The sequence below is a fragment of the Taudactylus pleione genome, unplaced genomic scaffold (assembly GCF_031769625.1).
Source record: "Taudactylus pleione unplaced genomic scaffold, aTauple2 ptg000241l, whole genome shotgun sequence".
Taxonomy (NCBI): domain Eukaryota; kingdom Metazoa; phylum Chordata; class Amphibia; order Anura; family Myobatrachidae; genus Taudactylus; species Taudactylus pleione.
Genome location: NW_028284643.1, coordinates 329,973 through 357,597, shown reverse-complemented (window position 1 = coordinate 357,597; position 27,625 = coordinate 329,973). Strand labels below are relative to the sequence as shown.

Below are 27,625 nucleotides of genomic sequence, written 5' to 3'. Positions count from 1 at the left end.
CTGCGGCTCACACTGGGGGGGGGGCGCTGCGGCTCACACTGGGGGGGGGGGCGCTGCGGCTCACACTGGTGGGGTGCAGCGGCTCACACTGGGGGGGGTGCAGCGGCTCACACTGAGGGGGGGTTGCAGCGGCTCACACTGGGGGGGGGTTGCAGCGGCTCACACTGGGGGGGGGTTGCAGCGGCTCACACTGGGGGGGTTGCAGCGGCTCACACTGGGGGGGGGTGCAGCGGCTCACACTGGGGGGGGGGGGTTGCAGAGAATAATGAGAGTTTCTTTGCCTCCGCCGTTGGACCTGTGTGGATGGGTCCTGGGCTCGTCTGCGGCAGGGACATGACTGGGGGACTGGTCTCTGTACGTGCAGGGTATGGTTACAGAATGTCGCAGATTGTGGCTGGGATCGCTATTGACGCCGTATCTCAGGAGCACTTCGACCAATAGTCTAATTTCCTGTACCCGCGCACCACAGAGCCCAACGGGGCGGTGCCTTCTCTTCTCTCAGATCCTGAGTGATATCGATTTCTCCTTCCATAGACAAGAAGGACACGTGCGGAGTTGCTGGGGAAGAGTTTACAAACAGACTGTGAATTAGTAGTAAGGGGATCACTATATAATAACTTTCAGAAATAATGATAAGCGCTTGTGTCCGCAGACGGGAATATCTTGCATCGTGTTTTGGTTTCTTTCTTTAGAGACGCTGCAGAACCATTCAAAGAAATTCTAAAAATGTAAAGTTCTATAATCTCCCTCCCACGATAGAATATATATATATATATTTTTTTGCATTTTCAGTTGTTCGGATGGTAATAGCTGTACTGACAGAGAGGTGCTGATGCTGGACAGCTGTTTGCTGTCAGGGTGCATGTAGATATTGTGACTGATCTTCCTTACTGTGTGATATTGGTAGCTTCCTCTATTATGTATACCTCAGAAGGGGTGGGGCTTGTACTGATATGGGTGGGGCTTGTACTGATATGGGTGGAGCTTGTACTGATACGGGTGGGGCTTTATGCAAATATTATGGCGTGTGGATGATTGTAGCACATTATAGAGGAACATGGAGGCGAGAGAGCTGTATGGGATATGACACAACAAATAAATCGTCCTCTGTTCTGGTTATATGGAGGTTTATCATGACGCATGGATGCACAGTTTAATGGATTGTCCATCTTTCTCCTAATACACCGTTCAGCCTGACTAGACGCCCCTGTTTACTGCAAGTCTGTAAATAAATCGCAGGCATAATGCGGCTGGTCACACCGGCTACAGCACAGATGTAACGCTCTCATTCCACCCATTAGGGATTAGTCTGTCCTATGAGAGACCCCCAGAGATTATCTGGGATCTGCGCTTGTGCTGGCAGAGCCCTACAGTGGATTCGCTCTGCTCTGGGTCAGTATGCGGAACAGCGAACTGAGGGGGGGGGAGGAGGGGGATTGATTTCTAGAAAGAGAAAAAAGCCCTAATTGGAAGTGGAGCAGTGAATTATACAGCCCTTATTTAGTGGCATATGTTCTTGTCACAGAAATATATATAAAATGTGTTTATTTACTATATGAGGTGATCTAGGTACAGTGCTTGGCATGATGTTATAGCTCTTCATTGCCTCTGAGTCTGCCTTGCCCACTGTTCATGGTTATGCCAGATCTATAGTAATAATCCTGAGTAACACACACTGTCCATGGCCAGGTGATTAGTACTAATCCTGAGTAACACACTCTGTCTATGGCCAGGTCATTAGTACTAAACCTGGGTAACCTACTCTGTCCATGACCAGGTCATTAGTACTAAGCCTGGGTAACATACTCTCTCCATGGCCAGGTCATTAGTACTAATCCTGGGTAACGTGCATAGTAACACACTCTGTCCATGGCCAGGTCATTAGTACTAATCCTGGGTAACGTGCATAGTAACACACTCTGTCCACGACCAGGTCATTAGTACTAATCCTGGGTCACGTGCATAGTAACATACTCTGTCCACGGCCAGGTCATTAGTACTAATCCTGGGTAACCTGCGTAGTAACATACTCTGTCCACGGCCAGGTCATTAGTACTAATCCTGGGTAATGTGCATAGTAACATACTCTGTCCACGGCCAGGTCATTAATACTAATGTTGGGTAACGTGCATAGTAACATACTCTGTCCACGGCCAGGTCATTAGTACTAATCCTGGGTCACGTGCGTAGTAACATACTCTGTCCACGGCCAGGTCATTAGTACTAATCCTGGGTCACGTGCGTAGTAACATACTCTGTCCACGGCCAGGTCATTAGTACTAATGCTGGGTCACGTGCATAGTAACATACTCTGTCCACGGCCAGGTGATTAGTACTAATCCTGGGTAACGTGCATAGTAACACACTCTGTCCATGGCCAGGTCATTAGTACTAATCCTGGGTAACCTGCGTAGTAACATACTCTGTCCACAGCTAGGTCATTAGTACTAATCCTGGGTAATGTGCATAGTAACATACTCTGTCCACAGCCAGGTCATTAGTACTAATCCTGGGTAATGTGCATAGTAACATACTCTGTCCACAGCTAGGTCATTAGTACTAATGCTGGGTAACGTGCATAGTAACATACTCTGTCCACGACCAGGTCATTAGTACTAATGCTGGGTAACGTGCATAGTAACATACTCTGTCCATGGCCAGGTCATTAGTACTAATCCTGGGTAACGTGCATAGTAGCACACTCTGTCCACAGCCAGGTCATTAGTACTAATCCTGGGTAACGTGCATAGTAACACACTGTCCACGGCCAGGTCATTAGTACTAATCCTGGGTAACGTGCATAGTAACACACTCTGTCCACGGCCAGGTCATTAGTACTAATCCTGGGTAACGTGTATAGTAACATACTCTGTCCACGGCCAGGTCATTAGTACTAATCCTGGGTAACGTGCATAGTAACACACTCTGTCCATGGCCAGGTCATTAGTACTGATCCTGGGTAACGTGCATAGTAACATACTCTGTCCATTGCCAGGTGATTAGTACTAATCCTGGGTCACGTGCATAGTAACACACTCTGTCCATGGCCAGGTCATTAGTACTAATCCCGGGTCACGTGCATAGTAACACACTCTGTCCATGGCCAAGTCATTAGTACTGATCCTGGGTAACGTGCATAGTAACACACTCTGTCCATGGCCAGGTGATTAGTACTAATCCTGGGTAACGTGTATAGTAACATATTCTGTCCACGGCCAGGTCATTAGTACTAATCCTGGGTAATGTGCATAGTAACATACTCTGTCCATGACCAGGTCATTAGTACTAATCCTGAGTAACGTGCATAGTAATATACTCTGTCAAATGGTTGTTCTCCAGGCGTCCTGCTTTGCTGTTCTAGAACCTGGCGGAGTCCATATGACTTTTAATCTGTTGCATGAGTCCTGGTCCTTCAAATGTGTGCTTGCCTGTTGTGTAACATCCCCTCCATGTGCTGTTATAAATCACCAGTAATGTGTGTGTTCTGTTTATCTGCCACAGATCCAAACTTAGCTTGTTCCAATCGAGGATAAGTTTACAGAAGGCCAATGTGAAGGTAGGTGTCTGTGCAAGGTGACAAACCTATAACCTGCTTACAGTGGCGGCTTACAGTGGTTGGTGACCCCGTCACTGGTTAGTTCAGCTTGGAGAGACACACTGAGCACACGTCTCATTCCTGGCTGATAGGTCCCCAACGGAAATCTCGGGACCTGAAGCTTTGCTGTCATGCACGAAAACTTAGCAGCTCTGCATGGACTTACTAGCTAACCATACGGGATGTGGACCTGACACACTGCTACACAGAGTGACCACTGACTAACTAGGAGGGATGTACTAAGCTGGACAACCTCTAATCAGACTGGTCTGCGGTATTCGTTGTGTGAGGCGGTCCATCAGTGTTAGGTAGGCGTATATTTCCCTGTCCCCTGCTCACATTCCCCAACTGCCCCACAATAAAATGGCCGCTGAGCTGCTCCATCCTAGTTTTGTAGTTTATAAAGAAGTAAAGGAACCCCAGTGACATTATAAAAAGTGTAACCTGTATGTGGCCATTCCAGACCGCAACGACCACTAAAAGTCCAGATGTCAATTTCAAAATAGATTCTAGATGATCCGGGTGTGACCAGGTGCAATTCATTATGTGTATTGGTGGTTGTTACAGAAATAAACTGTTCTCCTGGCATTGACCTAGACCTGCTCTGTAATTAGCTGTACTGGTTTAGTGATATAACATAACTGGGAAATAGTGAATCAATTGGACGAATACGAATGTGTCAGTTGTGCTCATTACTGGTCTCTTAGTGACATTACAGCGGCACAGTTTTATGCTGTAATTCCATCAACCTTCTTCTGCTATTCTGCAGTTAAAAGCACGGAGACAAGAGTGTAACGCCAAAGCTACTCATGCGCGGAACGACTATCTCCTCACCCTCGCAGCCGCTAATGCCCATCAAGACCGCTATTACCAGACGGACCTGGCCAACACTATGAAGGTGAGTCCAGATTTGTGCGATGTATCATCTCTTACTCTCCTCCTGCAGTTATTCCAGGACACTGGTGCCCAACCACCAGCCCTTCTGTGTCCCCTTGGGGCCACAGTGATACAAGTTGGGAGAAGCAGGACATGGCCGCAGGAGCAGTGCGAGTGCCAATGGCCATATCGTTGGTGGTATTTCACTGGTGTTACTGCAATATGTGGGCTATGACTGTATTAATGGGAATTACTACTATTGGGCTTCATACAAGGGGGAGATTTATCATACCTTGTAAAGGGAACAAGACCAGAGCAGCCAATCAGATGCTAGCTATTATAGACTCTTCTGGATAAAGAATAGCTAGAATCTGATTGGTTACTTTAGAATTCCTTATAAATGTTCCCACTAGGTGTTATGGTTCCTGACGCTATATAGAACATGGACACAAGATGCTCACAAGGTGTCATTTCCTTTTACTCCCGGTCTCTGATTTAGTTTCCCCCGTTGTTTTCTTTGAACCTGAAGTAATTTCCCTCTGGTTTCATGGTTAATGTGTGATCACATATATTTGTGACTAGTCCTTTCCTCGCTGGGACATTCTGTAGCCTTTTTATACTGATACATTCCAGACAATGACTTTTTTTTTTTTTTTTTTTGCTATATTGTTGCAAGTGAAAGACCGGTGAAGTTGTTTACACGGCTCGTCTGATCTGACTTCCTCCGTCTTTTGTACTAGAGGGGTCGGAGACAGGCCAAGGGGCTAATTGCAATGATCTAACTGGAGGAGTTATATTTTGTGTCCACCCAACATCATTGTTTGAATACCGGCAAGTAGTTTGTGTGAGATTCGGGCAGATCTGTAGCGTATAACATGTATTTGTAGCATTCAGGATCCATTGCTAGTTTGGTTGTTGTCAGAATGCGTCTCATACTAAAAAGGATAAAAGTGCATTATAGTCACTGGACTTGTGGTGGTTCAGTATTGTATCGGTATATGGCCTATAGTTTTATCTGTGGCTTCCTGTTTGTTTCCAGTCCCCTCCTTATGTCATGATACTGCCCCTGTCACATGCAGTCCTGTCCTCACTAACACATCACTCATCTCCTGATATACTCTGTGCTGCTGGGGACCCTGCTCCTCCCACTATATAACTCTCGGTCTGTGGCTTCCTGCTGCCTCCATTCCCCTCCTCACATCATGTCACTGCCCCTGTCACATAAAGCCCTGTCCTCACTAACTCATCTCCTTATATACTCTGTGCTGCTGGGGATCCTGCTCCTCCCACTATATAACTCTCAGCCTGTGGCTTCCTGCTGCCTCCATTCCCCTCCTCACATCATGTCACTGCCCCTGTCACATAAAGCCCTGTCCTCACTAACTCATCTCCTGATATACTCTGTGCTGCTGGGAACCCTGCTCCTCCCAGTATATAACTCTCAGCCTGTGGCTTCCTGCTGCCTCCTTTCCCCTCCTTACATCATGTCACTGCCCCTGTCACATAAAGCCCTCTCCTCACTAACTCATCTCCTTATATACTCTGTGCTGCTGGGGATCCTGCTCCTCCCATCGTCACATTACACTGGTCCTGTCACATGCTGATCTCTAACTCCCTTAAGATTACCAGATTTATCTCCTGACATACTCTGTGCTGATGTCAGTAGTCTGATAGCATCAGGGTGCCCTTGCCCTAGTCATGTACACCTTACACACATCTGGTACTTTATTATGGAAGTGTAGCATGCTCACATGGACCAGACCGTCCCGCCGGGAATATCAGACTGTCATTGTATAGAGCTGAGCAGCCTTTAGGTCTCATTCCTGCCCAGGTTTCCTTCTGGTAACTCAGCACATGAATCACGTACCGTCCCGGCTGTAAGACCTCGTTTGGGTTTTGTTTGTATTCTGTGTAAAGGTTAGAAATGATGTATGTGGTTCCGGATGTGTAACGTCTGAGAATGGCTTGCAGCACTCCCACCCTTCCTTCCCCCTGCTCCACCTGCATCCTGGTGCCCCCTAATTATACCCCTGGCACCGGGATTCTGTACTTCTGGCTCCCTGCCCTGGTGGGGCTGTGCCATGTACGGTGTGTGTGTGTCATAGAGGGCTGTGTGCTGCTCGCTGGGCTGACACATTCCAAGGCTCAGGTCCGCTTGTCTCAGTTACACAGGTAGCGGCTTATACTGTGGTCCTGGCCTGGAGATTCAGGTATAGCGCATTACCTGTATGGTGATACTGCAGGGTACGCTGGGATTATACACCTGGCCGCAGGCTGCCTGTAAGGAGATATTACACAGCAATAGCCACCATCATCAAGATATAATATGTATATAATGGCAACATACGCTATAGTGTTGTACATTTGGGGGGGAACAAAATTATCATTGTAGTAGCAGACTAGGATAAGAGAATTATTTTCCCCTAGTGCTTGCAATCTAAAGTATGAGGTAACTCCCAAAATATTGTGGCAAGCATTGCTTATAGTACAGTTTCTTTGTAGACTGTGGGAATAATTCCAACCAAGGGTCAAACCTGTAGAGCAACACCCCCCAAATAGCGGAACCATAGGGACCTGTGATCCCTATCATATGTATAATATACAGAGCCTAGCCCCAGAAAATACACAGAGCTGCAAGATGTGCACTTAATAACACAATGCTATTGGACACTTGGCAGATTAAAGGTAACTTCTGATTGGCTGCTGTGGCTCTGTTGTGAGTCCTACGAGATTTCTTTAAGGGTCTCGCACAGCTGCCAGATCTCACCTTGATGTCTCTGGCTCTGATTTATTACATTACTATATTTGTGTTCAGGCCGCATAGGTTGTAGCATTGTTTCCCAAACCCAGTCCTCATGGCCCACTCACAGTCCAGGCATTAAGGATATCACTGCTTCACCCTGTCCTCATGGCCCACTCACAGTCCAGGCATTAGGGATATCACTGCTTCACCCTGTCCTCATGGCCCACTCACAGGCCAGGCATTAGGGATACCACTGCTTCACCCGGTTCTCATGGCCCACTCACAGTCCAGGCATTAGGGATATCACTGCTTCACCCTGTCCTCATGGCCCACTCACAGGCCAGGCATTAGGGATACCACTGCTTCACCCTGTCCTCATGGCCCACTCACAGGCCAGGCATTAGGGATACCACTGCTTCACCCTGTCCTCATGGCCCACTCACAGTCCAGGCATTAGGGATATCACTGTTTCACCCGGTTCTCATGGCCCACTCACAGTCCAGACATTAGGGATATCACTGCTTTACCTGGCCCTCGTGGCCCACTCACAGGCCAAACATTAAGGATGCCACTGCTTCATCCATTCCTCGTTGCCCACTCACAGTCCAGACATTAGGGATTTCCCTGCTTCACCTTGTCCTTATGGCCCACTCACAGGCCAGACATTAGGGATATCACTGTTTCACCCTGTTCTCATGGCCCACTCACAGGCCAGACATTAGGGATATCACTGCTTCACCCTGTCCTTATGGCCCACTCACAGGCCAGGCATTGGGGATATCACTGCTTCACCCGGTTCTCATGGCCCACTCACAGTCCAGGCATTAGGGATATAACTTCTTCACCCTGTTCTCATGGCCCACTCACAGCCCAAACATTAGGGATTTCCCTGCTTCACCCAGTCCTCATGGCCCACTCACAGTCCAGGCATTAGGGATATCACTGCTTCACCCTGTTCTCATGGCCCATTTACAGTCCAGACATTAGGTATATCCCTGCTTCAGCACAGATGGGCAGTTCAAACTAATTGAGGTAATAACTAATCCACCTGTGCTCATGCATGGAAATTCTTAGTACCTGGACTGTGTGTGTTCCATGAGGACCAGGTTTGGGAAACACTGTTATAGTCAGGACTATTCGCAATTTATTCTAGGTGGTAACACGGCTTTATCCAGAGTGGCCCCTCAATCTTGCATGATGAAACTTGATGGGGGAGTTGCTGGTTCGTGGAACGTTCAGGCCCCCTCTGTTTCCATCATAGAAATAATCCTTATAAAGCATCAGTGCCCCAAATGTATTATTGTGCAGAAATCTGATATTATTCTGTTTTATTCTCCCTGTAGAGCTCCCTCTGCTGGTGAGTCACATGCACAGCCTGTCTAACCAGCCCCATGCATATGGCTCTTTGTCCTATATGAATAACCGATATCCACATGATTATTAGTATTAATCATGTGATGCATCGGACTCATCAGCGGCTCTTGCTTTCCTCTCTCCCACCCTCTATGTGGCAATATCCTGGCAATGTATATGCCGTGACTGTACGGGGTCTGCTCCCTAGTTACAGAAAACGCATTGTGTTTTAATTGTGGACTTGCGTTTACTATATACATGATCATTCTGTTATATTGTACATGTGGAAGTCACTCTGTCACAAGTCTCCTGCAAATTCATATTTACTGATCAGGAGCAGGCTTATCACGTGTTCTTCTTCGTACAGGAAAATGTCAATACACGACCATGAAACCGGGTGCACAGCTATTACATTCGCCTGAAAGCATAGCAGGCAAACGATGAGTTTTGAAGTATAAATGTTATTATAATTCACAAGTGATGCTGATATATTTATAAGCGGCTGTCAATAATAGCTGTGTAAACGGTTATCAGCGGTCATCCTTTCAGTGCTCATTTGGAAAAGCTGTGTAATATATGGAATAACACTCCCCAGGCTGTAACTTATAATGGATGTAAGAATTTACCTCAGAGATCTGTGGCCTGTATAAGAGGGAACATGCTGCCGCCTTGTGTTATTATGTACCCCGGAACTCCTGTGTGACTTATAATACCCTTATACGATCACATTTATGAGCTGCCCGAAAAGGGCCTGTTCTATGGATTGTGGGGTCACCTCAGATTATTTATTGCGCAGCATGATACAGCCGCACATGGCAGGATAATTGGGTGTCTGGGCTGCCCCTTCAGGTGACTTTGATGGTTTGCGTGTGCCCATCCAGAAATGTTCCCTAAATGTTATTTTGTGACTGTGCCGCTTATCTGTCTTTATTATAATTGCTGTTGTTGGCCCTCGGTTCGCTCGCTGTCATATGCAAAGAAAGACCTTGCATTTTATCCTGGTCAGAGATGATAAATAGACCTGTCTGATAGCAACAATGAATGAGGCGTTGTAGACACAAATATAGATGGTAAATGTTGCAGAAAGTAAATTAAAGTTATTTGAAGGTGGAAATGTGCTTTTTTTTTTTTTTTTTTTTCCTATTTTCCTGTCCCCTTGGTAGGAAGATAATATTTTAGCAATGGTGCATAAATTGCAACATGACGGAAAGTCCCCGCCTCTCCAAGGCTGCTACATAGCGAACGTTCTTCCGGGGGGGGGGGGGGGGGGTTATTCTCTGAGTTGATCTTGGCTGGTGGCAGATATTCGTCTTGTCCAGTTACTTTCTGAATGAGGCCCTTTTTGCTGAGGGTGTGCGCAGTTAAATTTCTGCGCTCCCAGGCATCAGAAACTTGCGTAATGTTTGCATTGTGATGACGTGATGTTTTTTACCGTGTCAGAGGCGTTTTTGTGCGTGGCCCTTAAATTACAAGCTGCTCGATACTTGGATCTTTTACACGCAATGTTGGCAACCATTTTGTCTCCAGCTTCTATGGTCTCTCTTATTTTGGAGGGAATTGTCCGGCTGCATTCTGCTGGATATTTGCCTTCACTCTTTTGTTTCGTCGTTGTTCTATGTAATATTTTTTCGCCTGTATTTTTAGATTGAAATTTGGGCACCCCCAGTTCTATAATTGCAGTATAGCAGCGCACACTATTTGCTGGTATTTCCCCCAGTATATATCCCGCATCTGTAGTTAGTGACAACAGGCGATTACACACGATCACCCCTGACTGAGATGCTCATTACTGCTGGATTCTGTGGACGTTTTAATATTATTTACACAAGTGAATCTTTTGTGTAAGAGGAAGTCGAATCAGAGTTACAATCTGTTTTTAAATAGCCATTTTGCCTATTGGACTATTTTAAAGCAGCATCCCACATACAATAATGATTTTTCTTTTAGATAGTTTTAGTACCTTTTTTTGTGCATGCATCTGTAAATTGTCTACTTTTCAAAATCTCTATGGTGGGAAAACGAATGTGGCTGCCAGACACGGGCTTCTCAGCGTATCATGTGGTGGCAGAGAAGGCTAGGGGAGAGAAAGGGGTGGATGTCACATACAGTCAGAGCTCAGAAAGGCATTCGAAAGCCCCTCTGCTCGCTTCTTTATGTACCTTGTGACTGGTTGCCATGGTAGCCAGCGATCATACATCATTAAAACCGGGCTGAAGAAAAAGAAAACAAGGGAAGTTGGTAAATACCGACATTTTCCTTATAGTGAGGGATGTGAAATAATATAAATGGGATTGGGATGTGCAAGATATCAGCAACAAGCCAATACTAGATGAGTTACAAGAAAGATGGGGACTAGTAGTTTATTTAAGGCTGTGTACAGTATATATTGGATTGTCTTGAGCTGGGAAATGTTGTTCCTAGTATCGGAGCAGTGTACCCCTCCATGTAATTCAGGGGTAGGCAATAAGCAGTCCCCTCAGCTGTTGTAGAACTACACATCTCAGCATGCATTGCATCAGTTTTTGCATGGTCAAATAGCAAAACTGTGGCAGGTCATGCTGGGATGTGTAGTTCTACAACAGCTGGGGGGGCTGCTTATTGCCCCTCTGCATTCCTCTATTGTTGAGGCTTTCTCGGGTTACAGATTCCACCTCTCATGCCAAGAGCAGGATGTCTACTTTCTCTTCACAATCCGGATACCTCTGTACCAATCACCAGCTCCGGCGTACTCCTGGCTCTGCGCTTAAAGTTAGAGCTTTTAGTTTTCGGGTCACATGCCTTTAAACAGGGGTAGCCAACCCTGGTCCTCGAGAGCTACCAACAGTGCATGTTTTCCAGGTCTCCTCACAGAATCACAAATGAGCTCCACCTGTGGATCTTTTCAAATGTGTCAGTGAGTAATGCATACATCGGTGCACCTGCTGGGTGGCTGGAAACCGTGAACTACTAGTAGCTCTCGAGGACCAAGGTTGGCTACCCCTGCCTTTTAAATGTACCGCAGCCTCGTTGTGTGCGTGCAGAAGTAGCCTTTCTGAGATGAACAGTATTGCTTGCCAATATAAACTGTAGAAAAGTTTCTTTAATTTAAGAAAAAAAATAAGTTAAAAAAAAAAAAATACATCTGATTATCAGGGCTGCCCAAACTCAAGACTCAAGGCATCCTAACAATCCAGGTTTTACGGCTATCCATGGTTGAGCACAGATGGTTAAATCAAATTAACTGAGACATAATTAAGTCGCTTTTCCTCAAACATGGATATCCTTAAAACCTTGACTGTTAGAGTGCCTTTAAGACAAAGTTTGGGAACCACTGTTATTGGTGAAGTAAGATCTGGGAGATTCCATGGCAGACACACTTCTTTGTACTCATCACTGTAGGATTGGGTTTGACAAATACTGATTGTATCATTATTTTTTAGAAGTGTTCTACAATGCATGTATGTCCTTCCTAGGTTTGGTTATATTTCCTTTTTGTTAAAAATAAACTGTTAATGGGACTAAATAAAGGTAGAACAATTCTTCCTCTTTGTTTCCATTCAGACGCTTGATGGGAATGTATACGATCACCTGAAGGACTATCTCATGGCATTCAACAGGACGGAGCTGGAGTCCTGTCAAGCTGTACAGAATACGTTCCAGTATTTGTTAGAGACCTCCAGTCGGGTAAGTGTCAACTGTTTTTGATCTTTGACACGTATTTGTACCTACCCCAAATGGGGCCAATTCTTGCCACGTACAGTGCTACGTAACCAGATCATTGTACACGGAATATAACTGGGTCTGCCGCAATACTCTGGAACAGATACCAATGGATTTTCTATATTGTACGTGTTGAGTTTCTGTTAATAATCCCAGTTTTATTGTACATGAGGCCTGGTGTTCATAAACAAAATTACTTTCCAGTGGAATACAGACTTTCAGTAATCTTAAGCTCCGACAAGTTCTTGAAACTTTCGCACACATGGGAGAGGGATTGAATTGTTTTAGCGCATCCCATCTCCCGTCTAAAGTGACGGGAGAACAACGGGGTGTGATATTCAAGCCTTGTCGCTACCAATTAGACCGGGTTAAGCCACGTAAAACAAGTAAACCCATCTAAAGTCCTGGTTAGCGCGTCCAAAACCACAGATTTATCGCACATTATTACTGGCCTCCTTGGGAGGGTGCTCTCGTGGCTATTCATGCCAGAAGGGAGCAACAATTGAATTTTCTCCGTCGGTGCCAATTAGTCAGAGCGTGGGGCGCAGACAATTGAATCCCCCCCCACAGAAGTGGGCTTATTTTTCAACCGTCTAAATGGATTCAACTGGGTGACCCACCCGCCGGTTCAGTTGGGTTACCGTCCGGCAAGAGGAATGGCTGTGGCTGTGTCTCGATAGCGTCCCAGAGTCAGCTGCTCAGATTTCTGCCCGACATCATTTTGATTGGAAAACCTAAAAATATTGAGTAATGCCATGATAACCAAACAGCCACGTTCTAAAATCCTGGAGAGTCTCATGAAAAATGGGCACTGTAGTCACCGATGTCTCTTCTGCTTGTACTACGGGTTTAATGGTCGTGCATATGGCAGGTGTGTGACTCATTCTGTGGTCCTGGGGCCATAAGGAGCCCTCCTGTACCGTGGCTGTTTCTGCTTTTTGTTTCCTCCCTTATCAACACAAAAACATTCCTCCTATCTTTGATATTCCAGGCGTTCATGCAGCTGAAATTCCCTTTGTCGGTAAGATTATCCCGGATCTCTCGGCTGTTGCTTGCATTTTATTTTATCATGATTATTTTTTTTATTTTTTGTTGTTGTTAGTTTATACATCACCTCACCATGCATGTTTTTTATCCTCCGTGCAGCGGCACTTGCCTTGTGGTCATAGTGGAGCGTTGTTCAGTGGTTTCTTTTTTGCACAGTAATTGGGGATCACAAGTTACTTTTTAGAACTTTTTATTTCGCTCACTTCACTGAATCAATTTTTTTTTTTGCCCGTTGAATGTCTGAGCACGTGGTAGCCAAGGACTCGTCCGCCAGAGGGTTCTAGATCGCTGACCCAGATTCGTATTCGGTTGAGAGATCTTTTCTACATCACATCTGTCTCTCGTTCTAGGTGATGCGAGATTACAACCTCCAGGGGTTCATTCAGGAGAATCCAGTATTTCACAAGGCTCAGCCTTTCCAGTTCCAGCCGAGCGACAGCGACACGGTAAGAATGACATCATGAGTCCGTTTACCTATATATTTAACCTGATTTCGCAATAAGATTCCTTTAACTGCTTAAGTATATTGTGAGTTTCGTAGCAGAGATGTCTTAAGAAGAACTACCTTATGTTATGGACGATGGTCCTTCCATGTTCTCTGGTTTTCCCGAAATAATCGTTTAATTTTTTATTGCAAATACATTTAGGAGGCGATTCAATTCTTTTATCGGGCGCCTTAAATAATGGGCACCCGACTGAGGAATTCAGTTGTTGCTACGTTTGGGCGCCTGAAACGCGCGTGTGTGCTTCCGACAGCACAGTGTTTAGCTGCGCAAAGCATCTAAACTTGTCTAAAGTACTGCTTTGGGTCCAAAAACTCCTGCCTGGGCATCCAAAATGCAGACTTCTCGCACGTTTCTGCTCGCCCCCTCAGAAGGAGGTGAGCGGAAATGTCTACCTACGCCACGGGCGCCCGAACGATACAACAAATGAATTGCTCCGTCGGGCGCCCATTAGTTAAGGAAGTAGAATTGAAACACCCCCATGATCTTCTCCATGGTCCTGGAGTTCTGACCGTTATGTACCATGTGTGGACGGATATGTTAGCAGAAGGGTCTACAGGCGCTTGAAAGGAAGCTGATGGTGGCTTTTATGACCTGAGCAAACTTCATGACGTGGGGTCTCCCCGGTTTCTTTTCCGACTGTCCGTCTTCCATGGATCTCCTCTAGGTTCCAGAGATGTTGGATTGATTTTCATTGTCTTAGTTTATGGTAGGGTTAACCCATGAGCAGTATCTGAGAGACGTTGTGTGTTCTAACCCAGTTCTGTCTGTCTGTTTCTGTCCTTTTACGGCCCTCGTCCAGAGCTTCAGTTCTGTCCCACTGGTGGATATTGAATCTTCTCCTGTCAGTGCTATGAGAATTACTTTAGCAAAGGTATAACCCACGCTCACTCTGTGCCCCGCTGTTCCATTGTGTGCATGAGTGCCCCTCCCCTGTGCTCCTCATCGCTATTCCCCATTGTCCTTCTCTGTCATCAATTATTTGTTCTGTTCTACAGTCCTTCATTTTGGTCTGACTGCTTATTTTATTATTTTTACTGTTCAGGTTTGAGGACTAATTGTCACGCAATTCTACTGAAAATGGTAATGCCTAATTAACAGCTGGGTATTTATTATAGCTGACCTGGATTAACGCCTAAAACTTAAAAAAAAAAAAAAAAAGTCTGCCTGAAATCATCTGTTGAAACCTGTTGCTGCCATTTGACACGTAGCGTGTGAATAACTGTGTGTCCTTAGCATCATCTGTAACCATGGAAACAAAATGGGATCTGCACTGGTTATTTTCCTTGAGCACAAAAGGTTATATTCACAAACTGCCTGTCAAATGGCGGCAGCGGCAGGCTTGTCCTGAGACTTACACAGGAGATTTCAGGCAAAAGTCCAAGTAGGGTTTCATGAGTTATTCCAGTAAGTTGTAGCATTTAGTATGATGGTATTACGGGTGCCAACTCACTGCTGAGACGGAGGAGCTGATCTTTATAATGACAACATAGATCTTTTTACTTTTTTCACCACTTTGACAGATTGTTAGTTGGTGAGGGCTCTGACAAAACAATATGGGAACCTATTTACGCATCTGGAACACAGAGTGATCACACAAGAAAATATTTCCGAGTTTGTCTCTACTCCCCTAGGATTTTACAACCCCCATTATGATGAATAATGAGTACGGTACCTGCAGTTCGATCCTCCTAAAGACTAAAAATTGTGTGCAGGGCTATTGAAGCTTCACATCTTTCATATTCTCCTATATATAGATCCGGTCCTGCCCAGATAATCGGATCACATAAAATATGAGAAGGCGCCAAAATAAAAGTCCTGGTGGGGCCACATTTACAATTGTGTTATGGTACAAACCAGCCCTTCTCGTCGAGGCAGGTTCTGTCCGATTCTGATTGCGCCAAGCATCTTTTTAGCTTTTTTTTTCGCTCGAATGTGCATTTTCATCGCAGCGCAAGTGAGGCTGAATCAGCACACGCAGTGTGACGACGCGGCGGCCGGCGAGGCTCTCTTCCCACGCTAAGCACCGTTGTACAAATTCAGACTCTGTCGCACACAGATATACAAGTGTCGCATATCAAATGAATCAGTGCAGTCTGGTGAAGCGGTTTTGTTGCATTGCGTTGCGATTATGACATACGTTTGAGTGAAAAAGAAGCTAATAAGATGACACACCGCTCACTTGCGCCAGGCGTCACACACGCCACATGGCGTATTGAGGCTAGGTGTATGAGCACGCATTTGTAGGTCGGGCATCTATTAGTGTTTGTTCATACTATATTTGAAGGCGTCTGCTCATTGCAGCAGACTGGCGGAGCTAGAGTTTACCTATACAGCGATGACTCTTCTCACACGTGTCCGTGATTGAACGATACGACTCCTCGCTGCCACACGATCAGACCACGATGTACACTCGCACATATCCAAACATGAGGTCTACTTGGCGCTCTAGTTTCACGCCATTGTATAGACCGAACCATCGCCTCATATAACCTTTGAATAATGTAGGGAAAAACAAAATAGTTTAAAATTATCTTCACAGTCTGTTATTTGTGGTAGATTTTCTGTGAAGTCACTTCAGTGTTTTCTCTGCTTCGGAGGTGTCAGACGTACTGGCGTTGCTTCCCTCTCCCTAGGGGTAACGCAGTGATTCATCTCTGTTCTGTAAATGTGCAGCTGATATTACCATAGTAGCATTTTCTGGGGACCTCTAACAGCCCAGTGCTAATGTGTATTCAGACCGTGTCACGTTCCGGATAAGATGTGTAGTGGATACGGGTGTAAACTACCGATGACCAGCGGCGCAGTGACGCAATGTGCTGCGGGATCATATAGTGTTGCGTTCTCGCTAGGAGCTTTGGGGGGGGCGCAAAAGCCCTCGCTCCGTGGCTCACTACAAAAGGGGCGGCTGTCGATGTTGATCGACAGCTCGCCCCATTTTGTAGGCGTGGCCGGGGGGGTGGCTTCACAAACGGAGGCGTTCGCAAGCGAACGCCTGCCGTTTGTGAGCGGCCCCACTGACATCACCAGTGATGTCAGTGAGAGAGCTTCCAGCTCTATTAGAGCCAGAAGCTCTCTGGGGCTTGCGGCCAAGACACCCTACTACAAGGGTCTCGTCGCAAGCCCGATGGTCGCGATGGTCTTGACCATCACAACCTTCATCCTGGCTGCTCGCAATAGCTGTGGGTGGTCACCCACAGCAATGCGAGCTGCCAGGAGGCCGCAACTAAAAAAAACAGCGCCCGCCCTGATTCAGAGCGAGCGCTCGCTTTTCTACTTCAGGGTCCATAGGGTATCCACAGGATACCTTGGGTATAGGTGTGACGTCAGTCGCAGGGCACCAAAGAGTTAAGCTTTCAGCCTCCCAGGATGCACTAGGTCCCCCTCCTATACCCCGCCCCCGGGCCAAGGCACCTCAGTTTAGTTTGGTGCCCGGCCGGAGTCGGGTGCACCTGTTGGAGTGGGGGCTAGAAGAGCCCCTGAAGCTTTTTCTTCATGCAGCTGTGGCTGCACATCTGGATGAACAGCATGGACAGTCAGTCCTGACGTCCATGCTGTCTTCCCTACACCCCGCCGGTACCAGAACGCCGGTACTGATCCGGGGATTCTGGTGGGCGTCTGGGGTCACAGCTAGCGGTGACCCCAGATGCTCCGGACCATGGCCGGATTCAAGGGGGACAGAGGTAAGCAGCGGGGTCCCGCGGTGGGTCCCCGCTGATCACATGGTCCTAAGTCCCCAGGCAGGGGGCTCCCTGGGGACTGGCTGCAGCGTGGAGCCAGGCGACCAACCTGCGCTTCCACTACCCCCTGGGACAGCGGACCGCAGCAGAGCGGTAGCGCTGCGGCGTCCCAGGGGTTAAATGCATGCCAGGGGAGCGCGCCTTCCCTGTCTCACAGCCGGCGCCTCCCCCGCTGCACACAGCCCTCTCTGCACTGTGCTGACTGGTCCTGTGTCAGCGCTCCTCCCCCAGGCCAGCTTCTCTCTGCTCTTCGGCGGCCATCTTCTCTGCAACGCATGGTGAACGCTGCTGGAAGTCTGGAAGGAAGCATCGTGGTCTGGGTCCCCCCGCATACCTCTCCTCCGCTGTGGCTCAGGTCTGTGTATGCAGCGCTGTGTCCTACCAGGCCCTGTGTCTGTGTAGTTGAGTGATCAGCGCTGTTAGTGCAGGAATTGTTATTTCTCTGCATTGTATGTGACTGTGCTAGCGCTGCCTGTAACTATTCTTCTCTAAACTGTCAGCTTTATTACTGTCCCTGTTCTTTCTGCTAAAGCCCTTGCGGTGCGGTGCTGCAGGGTGGTCTCTCGCCTATTTAATACTTAATTGGTGAGAGAGGTCACATACGTGGTGCCATCATGTCTGAAAGTGATTTTCCCCTCCGGCTACAGTGTACCACGTGCAAAGTACCGTTAGCGGAGGGGGAGGGTAGCGCGGAGGGCCTTTGCCGGCAGTGTTTGTCCATGGCGCGGCCTATTACGGTTACAGCACCGGTACAGGAGCCGCCCTGGGCTTGTTTCGCTCAGGCGTTAACAGCTTTAGTGGGCCAGTTAGCTCCGCAGCCCGCGTTTACTCCGATGGGTTTGTCCCAGCAGTCTGTGGTGTCGTCACCCATGCAGGGGTTCCCACGACAATTGGTGGTACCCCACAGTCTCCCTATTTTCCCGCTCCCGGGTTCTCAGGAGCCAGCGTGGGTTAACTCCCTGACGAGTTCTTTACAGCACTTGTCGGATGTGTTGCAAGGGGAGTCTGTGATGCGGCCTCATAAAAGGCCGGTGGCGTCTCTGTCCGCTCCTTATGAGGATGACGAAGGGACGTCTGATGATGGGGAGATTCTGGATCCTTACGATCAGGAACCTTTCCATACTAAGGACGCTGATGCTAAGTCCAAAGTATATATTCCTGGACTTATTCGGGCGGTCCGCACAGCCTTGGTGATTGAGGACGAAGTTCCCCCAGCGGCTAAATCTAAGTATGCCTTTTTCAAAGATGTGAAGGGCGATGCCACAGTCTTTCCTCTTTCGGGTCAGTTGGTGGACCATTTAGAGGAGGCGTGGAAACAACCTGGCAAAAGATACCAGCCGCAGAGACGCCTGGCGGTGGCTTATCCGTTCGCGGATAATTATTTTGCGAAGTGTGAATCCCCTCCACAGGTGGATTCTCACGTGACCCGTCTTGTCCGTAGTGCCACATTGCCGATGCCATCCATGTCCTCCCTTAAGGATGCTACGGACCGCAAGGTAGAAATCTGCCTGAAGTCCGCTTATTCCCTTGCAGGGGGGGCAGCACGGCCGGCTATGGCCATTTGCTGGGTTGCCAGAGCGATGGAGCGCTGGGCGGATTCATTAGAGGCTTCTTTTGAATCCGACTGTCCGGCCGAACAAGCGGAGTTGATTGGCAATCTCCGTGATTCGGCCACCTACATCAACGAGGCGGCTCTAGACATTAGTACTCTGGTGTCTAGAATTTCTTCAGCAGCGGTAGCTGCTCGTCGCACCTTGTGGCTGCGATCCTGGAAGGCGGACGCAGATCCAAGAAAGGTCTGGAAGCGTTGCCGTTTACCGGAGAAGTTCTCTTCGGTCCGGATCTGGATAAGATTGTGGCCACGCTGGCGGCAGCCAAATCTGCTTGTCTCCCGTCGGCCGCTGCTCCTTCTGGTTCTGGACCATCGTCCTTTCGGTCATCTAGGGCCCAGGGCAGGCCCAAACCACAGTCGTTTCCTCGACAGGCTGGCCCTAAGAAATCGGTCAAGCCCCGGAAACAGGCATGGAGTACCAGACGTCCGGCCCCCAAGCCAGATGACAAGCCTGCGGCCTGACGGTCCGGGTCTCCCCTTGGGGGATCCCAGGGTGGGAGGCCGCCTGCTGCAGTTCTCCCAGTGTTGGTCGTTCACTACGACAGACACTTGGGTTCTGGAGGTGGTCTCTCACGGGTACGCCCTCTCCTTCCGGCACAGACCCCCGGCTCGATTCTTCACCACGGGTCTACCATCAGACCGGAACAAGGCTACGGAGCTGCGGAAGGTATTGCACACTATGCTCCAGGCTGGAGTTATAGTGCCTGTTCCATTCTCCCAGAGGGGCCAGGGTTTCTATTCAAATCTATTTTTGGTACAGAAACCCAATGGGTCATATCGTCCGATTCTCAACCTCAAAGCACTCAACAAGTCTTTGCGGGTCCCGAAGTTTCGGATGGAGACCCTACGGTCCATCATTCTGGCGCTGGAACCTGGGGACTACATGGTGTCATTGGACATACAGGACGCTATGGCGGTCATGGCGGCTTCTTTGCGGCTGCAAGGAGTCCGCATGTTGCCGTACTTGGACGACCTGTTATTGGTGGCAGGATCTCCAGAGCTCCTGTTACACCACTTGTACCTGACCATTGCACTGCTGCAACGGCACGGCTGGCTAGTCAACTGGCAGAAGTCCACTCTAATCCCGTCTCGGAGGATTCTGCATCTTGGAGCCTTATTGGACTCGGGACAGCAAAGGATCTTCGTGACGGAGGACAAGATCTCTGCTTTACAGTCAAGGGTGCGCAGTTGTCTGCACAGCCGCCGGGTGTCCTTACACTCGGCGATGAGGTTACTGGGCTCCATGGTGTCGGTGTTCGACATGGTGGAATACGCCCAGTTTCACTCTAGACCTCTGCAGCACCTGATCCTGTCCAAGTGGAACGGCTGCCTCAGTCTCTGAAGTTCCAGACGATTGTGCTCACCCCGGAGGTTCGCCTGTCCCTTGCGTGGTGGTTAAAGACGACCCACCTCAACAAGGGACGTCCGTTCTGGGTTCCAAATTGGGTCCTGTTGACAACGGACGCCAGTCTTCGGGGCTGGGGAGCAGTTTCGGGTCCACACTTGTTCCAGGGCAGGTGGACACCGACAGAAGCGGAGCTTCCAATAAATATCTTGGAACTCCGTGCGGTCTTCAATGCTCTCCTGCAGGCACAGCGGTTTCTCCAGGGTCACCCGATGCAGGTCCAGTCGGACAATGCTACCACCGTGGCCTACATAAACAGGCAAGGAGGAACTCGCAGTCGGGCGGCTCTCGTAGAGGTCTCTCGGATCCTGGTTTGGGCGGAGCGCAATCTTCCGGCCATATCAGCGGTCTTCATCCCGGGAGTGCTAAATTGGGAGGCGGACTTTCTAAGTCGCCAGGACGTTCATCCAGGGGAATGGTCCCTGCACCCGGACGTTTTTCAACTACTGGTGGACAGGTGGGGTCTTCCAGAAATCGACCTCATGGCGTCCCGGCACAACAACAAGTTGCCGGTGTACGGGTCTCGCACAAGAGACGAAGGGGCGTCTCTGGTGGATGCTCTGTCCGTCCGGTGGACGTTCAGGTTCGCATACCTGTTCCCTCCGGTCTCCCTTCTTCCACGGGTAATCCGGAAATTCAAACAGGAAGGAGGGACGCTCCTGTTGATAGCTCCCGCGTGGCCCAGACGGCACTGGTTCTCAGACCTTCAGGGTCTGTCCGTGGACAGTCCTCTGCGGTTGCCGCTACGACCGGACCTTCTGTCTCAGGGTCCTTGTCTTCACCCGGACCTGACTCGGCTGTCTTTGGCGGCGTGGCTGTTGAGACGGCCATGCTGAGGTCCTGGGGGTTTGCCAGCTCTGTGGTGCGTACCATGTTACGAGCTCGGAAACCGTCTTCCGCGAGGATATACCATCGCGTGTGGCATACGTTCTTCCAGTGGTGTCGACCGAGAGGTTATGCACCGCGGGAGTTTCGTCTGTCTCGGATTCTCGCCTTCCTGCAAGCGGGACTAGATCATGGGCTTCGCCTTGCTTCTTTGAAGGTACAGGTTTCGGCCCTATCTGTCTGGTTTCACCGTAGGATTGCTACAATCCCGGATGTGCGCACCTTTATGCAAGGTGTTCTCCGTATTCAGCCGCCCTTTGTTCCACCTGTGGCGCCTTGGGATTTGGCTGTGGTCCTGAGGGCTCTCCAAGGACCGCCGTTTGAACCACTGGGCTCAGTGGATATTAAATGGCTAACAGCTAAGACTGTTTTCCTTCTGGCCGTTGCTTCAGCCAGACGTGTTTCTGAGTTAGGGGCTCTTTCTTGTAGACCCCCTTTCTTGGTTTTTCATGGGAACAGGGCAGTGCTCCGCACTCGGCCCGAGTTTCTTCCCAAAGTTGTTTCCCAGTTTCATGTTAACGAGGAAATAGTTGTTCCGGCCTTTAACTCACCGGGTCTTTCCGTGGGTGAGGCCTCTTTGGATGTTGTGCGGGCCTTAAGGACTTATGTTGACCGCACTTCTTTGTTTAGGAAGTCGGACGCTTTGTTGTCCTCTATGGCTTCTGTAAAAAGGGTTGGCCTGCTTCAAAGCAAACTTTGGCAGCCTGGATCCGTATGGCTATTTCTGAAGCTTATCTTCATGAAGGCCTACCGGTCCCTCCTTCTCTGAAGGCTCATTCCACTAGGTCTGTGGGTCCTTCGTGGGCAGCTCGACGTGGTGCCTCGGCAGTTCAGATCTGCAAGGCTGCTACGTGGTCTTCTGTCCATACCTTCGTGAGGTATTACAGGTTTGACACCTTCGCCTCTCAGGATGCTTCCTTCGGGCGGCGGATTCTCCTTTCTGCACAGGAGCGTCCCCACCCTTAAAGGATACTGCTTTGGGACATCCCCAAGGTATCCTGTGGATACCCTATGGACCCTGAAGTAGAAAATATGAGATATGGTAAGAACTTACCCTTGTTATCTCTATTTCTACGAAGTCCATAGGGTTCCACAGGACTCCCGCCCTGTCGCACCTGTGCTGCAGATGGGCTTTGCTCTGGTCACCGGTTTTCCGTCTCCCTCTGGTGAGAATGTGATTCTTGTATGTGTCCAGATCTTTGTTCTCTCTCTTCCTTCTCCTCCTCCGGCCTATGGCTTGGTAACTAACTGAGGTGCCTTGGCCCGGGGGCGGGGTATAGGAGGGGGACCTAGTGCATCCTGGGAGGCTGAAAGCTTAACTCTTTGGTGCCCTGCGACTGACGTCACACCTATACCCAAGGTATCCTGTGGAACCCTATGGACTTCGTAGAAATAGAGATAACAAGGGTAAGTTCTTACCATATCTCATATTTTTCTACTTCAGGGTCCATAGGCGGTCCACAGGGTTGACCTTGGGGTATAGCTGGATCTGGATCCACGGGCACCACGCAGTTAAAGCTTTGCTGCTCCCAGGATGCACTTGGGTCCGTCCTCCGCTATACCCCGGCCACAGGCACCTCAGTTTTAGTTGGTGCCCGGCCGGAGTCGGGTCACCCTGTCGCAGTGGGGCTGCAGGAGCAGCCCCTAAGCTTTATTTTAAAAGAGAAATTTTTTAATTTTTTCTACTTTTTTTACACTTTTAGAGCGGCAGCATCAGACTGTCCTTTAGGACGTCCACGCTGCCGCTCCTTCTCCCCGCTGGCGCCGCGACGCCAGTACAGCTCTGGGGATCGCGGCGGGACCCCAGAGCCTGTTCTAGCCGGGCTCTGGGGACTCCCTTGACTGCTGGCGGACGCGACGGGGATCAGGTAAGCCGCGGGTCGCCGCGTGCGGCGGCCCGCGGATACTTTGTATGCTGTTAGAAGCCTCCGGTCTCTGGGGACAGACCGGAGGCGCTAGCGGCGGCGGGCTCCCCCTCAATTGAGGAATACCCCGCGTGTCCGCTAAACCACCAGGGTAACAGGCTGGTAGCGGGACCGGCTACCCGGGGGTTAATTGCTAGCCAGGGGAGGCAGCCTTCCCTGTCTAGCGGCTCCTCCCCTCAGCTCAGCGCACCTTTCAACAAGCAGTCTGGCGTCGCTGAGCTGCTCTTATCTTACGGCCACTCCTCCTCTGAGGTCTCCGGCGGCCATCTTTACTGGCACATCGCAGACTCCCAGGCGGTATCAAGTGGACCGGTCCCCCTGTGTACCTCTCCCCTGCTAAAGGACAGTGTACACAGCGCTATAGCCCTCCCAGACACTGAACCTGGGCGGTTGATTGTAGCGGAAGGTGCAGTGAGTACTAACTTTTCTGCATTGTATGTGACTATTGCTAGTGCTGCCTGTCTGTGACTTACTCTCCTTGCTGTCAGCTTATAACTATCCCTTTCCTTCTCCTACGGCCCGGCAGGTGTGTGGGGGAAGGGCGTTTTTATGAAACCCTCAATTATATAAAACACGTATTTGTGGGGTCAGTCACATACTGTTGTGTGCTACACAGTACCATATCTGGGCTGTTGTGTCGCATACTGGTGAGTGCGCGGGTGTTAACACCGTAATTCCTCTGGTGATACGTATTTCTTGTGTATTTACGGTATCATGTCTGATGAGGAGACTGAGCGCTCTGTGGCTCCTGTGCTATTTTCCTGCAGACGCTGTGCTGCTGGAGTTGATGGGGAGGACTTATCTCAGGATGGTCTGTGCGGGCGGTGCCAGCTGGTACCGGGCCCCTCCAACCCCCCTGTATCACAGGACCCTCCTTGGGCGATGTTTTCACAGGTGCTGGCATCTATTGCGGACCGGTTATCGGTCCCATCAGCGGTCCCTTCTAGGGCGTTGCCGCAGCCCACCATCCCCCATTCCCCGGGTGTTCCGCAAATGTTGCGGTCTCCCCCCGGGGCCCAGACTGTGGGTCCTTACTCGGGACTGCCTGTGTATGTGCAGTCTTCCCCAGGGACGCGTCACTCTGTAGTGCCTTTGCAGAGTTTTGCTCCGACGGCTCCTCCGCCTTGGGTGGATGTTCTCTCCAGCTCCGTACAGAGTCTGGCGGCTTCATCCTCTGCGTTTCAGTTCATGTTGCAAGGTGATGTGCCACCAAGGGCGTCTAAACGTCCGGTTGTGAGTTCACTAGCTGCGCAGTTGTCGGACTCGGAAGTGTCCTCAGATGATGGAGAAATCCATGAGGACTCTGACTCTGATGTCATGGGGCAGGAGGTGGAAGCTAAGTCCTCCATTAATGTTCCAGCCTTAGTTAGGGCGGTGCGGGCTATCCTACATGTTGGGGATGATGCGCCTGCTCCTAGGTCGAAGTTTCCTAATTTTAAAAAGGCCAAGGTGACTTCAACTGTGTTCCCCCTGTCTGATCAATTATCGGATCATATGGCGGCGGCCTGGCAATTACCCAGTAAGAGGTTCCATCCACAGAAGAGGTTGGCGGCGAACTATCCTTTTCCTGAAGCTCATTGCAGGAAATGGGAGACTCCGCCGGCGGTGGATTCCCACGTTACCCGCTTGATCAAAAGCGCGACGCTGCCATTGCCGTCTATCTCCTCTTTGAAGGATCCCACGGACAGGAAGGTGGAGACTTGTTTAAAGTCCATTTATTGTCTTTCCGGGGCGGTGGCTCGCCCGTCCATGGCTATCTCCTGGGTGGCTAAAGCCATTGAGGCATGGGCCAATGCCTTGGAGGATACCTTTCCTGATGAGGCTCCGGATATCCAGAGAGCGTTAGTGGGACAGATGCGGGATGCAGCTTCCTATATTGGGGAAGCGTCTTTGGATGCCAGCCTGCTCGCTTCTAGGGTGTCGGCTGCAGCGGTGTCTGCTCGGCGCTCCCTGTGGCTGAGGTCATGGAGGGCTGATGCAGATTCAAAAAAGGGTCTGGAGGCCTTGCCTTTTAATGGTGATTTACTATTTGGTCCGGATTTGGACAAAATAGTGGATACTTTGGCTAAGTCCAAGTCGGCTTTCCTCCCTTCGGCCTCTGCGCCGGCTAAAGTGAGGAGCTCTGCCTTTCGGTCCTTTCGGGTTCAGGGTAAGGCCAAGGGCCAGTCCTTCCCGAGACAATCGGCGACCAAGGCCGCACCCAAGCCCAAGAAGCAAGCATGGAGTGCTTGGCGCCCTTCTTCCAAGCAGGAGGATAAGCCTGCTGCCTGATGGGACGGGCCTCTCTCTGGGGGACCCCAGAGTGGGAGGCCGACTTCTCCAATTCGCCCAGTGTTGGCAAAATACCACCACGGATGCCTGGGTTCGAGAAGTAGTCTCTCAGGGGTACACCCTGTCTTTTCGGTTCAGGCCGCCCCACCAGTTTTTCTGTACGAGTCCTTCTCTGGACAAGACCAAAGCTGGTCAGATTCAGGTAGCTATAGAATCCTTGCTACAAGCAGGGGTCATTGTTCCCGTTCCGCAGTCTCAGCGCGGGACGGGGTACTATTCTACTCTGTTTCTGGTACAGAAACCCAATGGTTCTCATTGCCCTATCCTGAATTTGAAGTCTCTGAACAGATACCTCAGAGTTCCCAGGTTCAGGATGGAAACGTTACGTTCCATCATTCTGGCGAAACCCGGGGATTATATGGTCTCCCTCGATATCCAGGACGCCTATCTCCATGTGCCCATAGCACCGGCACATCAGCGGTATCTGAGGTTTGCTATCCTGAACCATCACTACCAATTTCGGGCGTTGCCTTTTGGCCTTTCCACGGCTCCGAGGGTGTTCACCAAGGTGATGGCAGTTCTGGCTGCACACCTTCGGGGTCAGGGTCTACGTCTGTTGCCGTACCTGGACGATCTTCTGCTGCTGGCGAGCTCCCCGGAGGTGCTTCTTCGACATCTCCACCTGACCATTGCTTGTCTTCAAGCACACGGGTGGTTGATAAACTGGAAGAAGTCCTCCCTGATTCCATCACAGCGGATGGTTCATTTGGGAGCCCTGCTGGATTCTCGTCAGCAACGGATTTTCCTGAATCCGGAGAAGGTCTCCTCCCTGCAGCTGCGGATACACAGTTGCCTGAGCAGTTGCCGCCTGTCGGTCCATTCAGCTATGAGAGTTCTGGGGTCCATGGTGTCGACATTCGACATGGTGGAATTTGACCAGTTCCATTCCCGGCCCCTGCAGGGGCTGATTCTATCGGAATGGAACGGGTTACCTCACCGGATCCGCTCTCAGATGCTGGTGTTGTCCCCGGAGGTTCGGCAGTCTTTGGCTTGGTGGCTTCAGACGGCGCATCTGGTCGAGGGGCGCCCCTTTTGGATCCCGGACTGGGTCCTGCTCACGATGGATGCCAGTCTCCGGGGTTGGGGGGCAGTGACCGGCTCATTATCGCTTCAGGGTCGTTGGTCCGCGGAAGAAGCACTTCTCCCCATCAACATCCTGGAACTGCGGGCTGTGTACAGGGCCCTGCAGTCGTCCGGCCCCGCTCTTCACGGAAGGGCGGTTCAGGTGCAGTCCGACAACGCCACCACGGTGGCGTACATCAACCACCAAGGGGGAACTCGCAGTCGGGCAGCAATGTCGGAGGTGTCTCGCATTCTTGCTTGGGCGGAGTGTCACGTTCCAGCGATCTCGGCAGTCTTCATTCCTGGAGTCCTCAATTGGAGGCGGACTTCCTCAGCCGTCACGACGTGCATCCCGGGGAATGGTCGCTTCACCCAGAGGTGTTTCAGCTACTCGTGGACAGGTGGGGGCTGCCGGAGCTGGACTTGATGGCCTCCCTACACAATCACAAGTTGACCGTTTACGGGTCAAGGACAAGAGACGCAGGCGCCTGTCTGGTAGACGCTCTGTCGGTGAAATGGACGTTTCACCTGGCGTATCTGTTTCCTCCGATATCCCTGCTTCCTCGGGTTCTGCGGAAATTCAAGCAGGACGGCGGCACGCTCGTGCTGGTGGCTCCGGCGTGGCCCAGACGTCCTTGGTACTCCGATCTGAGGTGCCTCTCCATCGACGCTCCGTACCTTCTTCCTCAGCGTCGGGACCTGTTGTCTCAAGGGCCCTGCCTTTACCCGGATCTGGGTCGGCTGTCTTTGACGGCGTGGCTCTTGAGACAGCCGTCTTGAGGTCTAGGGGTTTCTCCAGTTCGGTCATTGGTACCATGCTTAGGGCACGCAAGCCTGCTTCCGCGCGGA

At 50.0% G+C, this 27,625-nt stretch overlaps 1 protein-coding gene across 5 annotated transcripts in view; it reads left to right on the top strand.

Moving 5' to 3' along the window:
- The window catches only part of FCHSD2 (FCH and double SH3 domains 2), a 176,533-nt gene that overhangs the window by 94,742 nt on the left and 54,166 nt on the right, over positions 1-27,625 (top strand). For 2 of the 5 annotated variants that reach the window (XM_088479552.1, XM_088479549.1), the window contains exons 7-12: positions 3,502-3,556; positions 4,365-4,493; positions 12,108-12,230; positions 13,258-13,287; positions 13,664-13,759; positions 14,619-14,690. In XM_088479552.1, coding sequence (XP_088335678.1) covers positions 3,502-3,556; positions 4,365-4,493; positions 12,108-12,230; positions 13,258-13,287; positions 13,664-13,759; positions 14,619-14,690 — 505 coding nt within the window. The remainder of the gene's footprint in view (positions 1-3,501; positions 3,557-4,364; positions 4,494-12,107; positions 12,231-13,257; positions 13,288-13,663; positions 13,760-14,618; positions 14,691-27,625) is intronic. The other 3 variants (XM_088479550.1, XM_088479551.1, XM_088479553.1) reach the window with 3 other exon arrangements.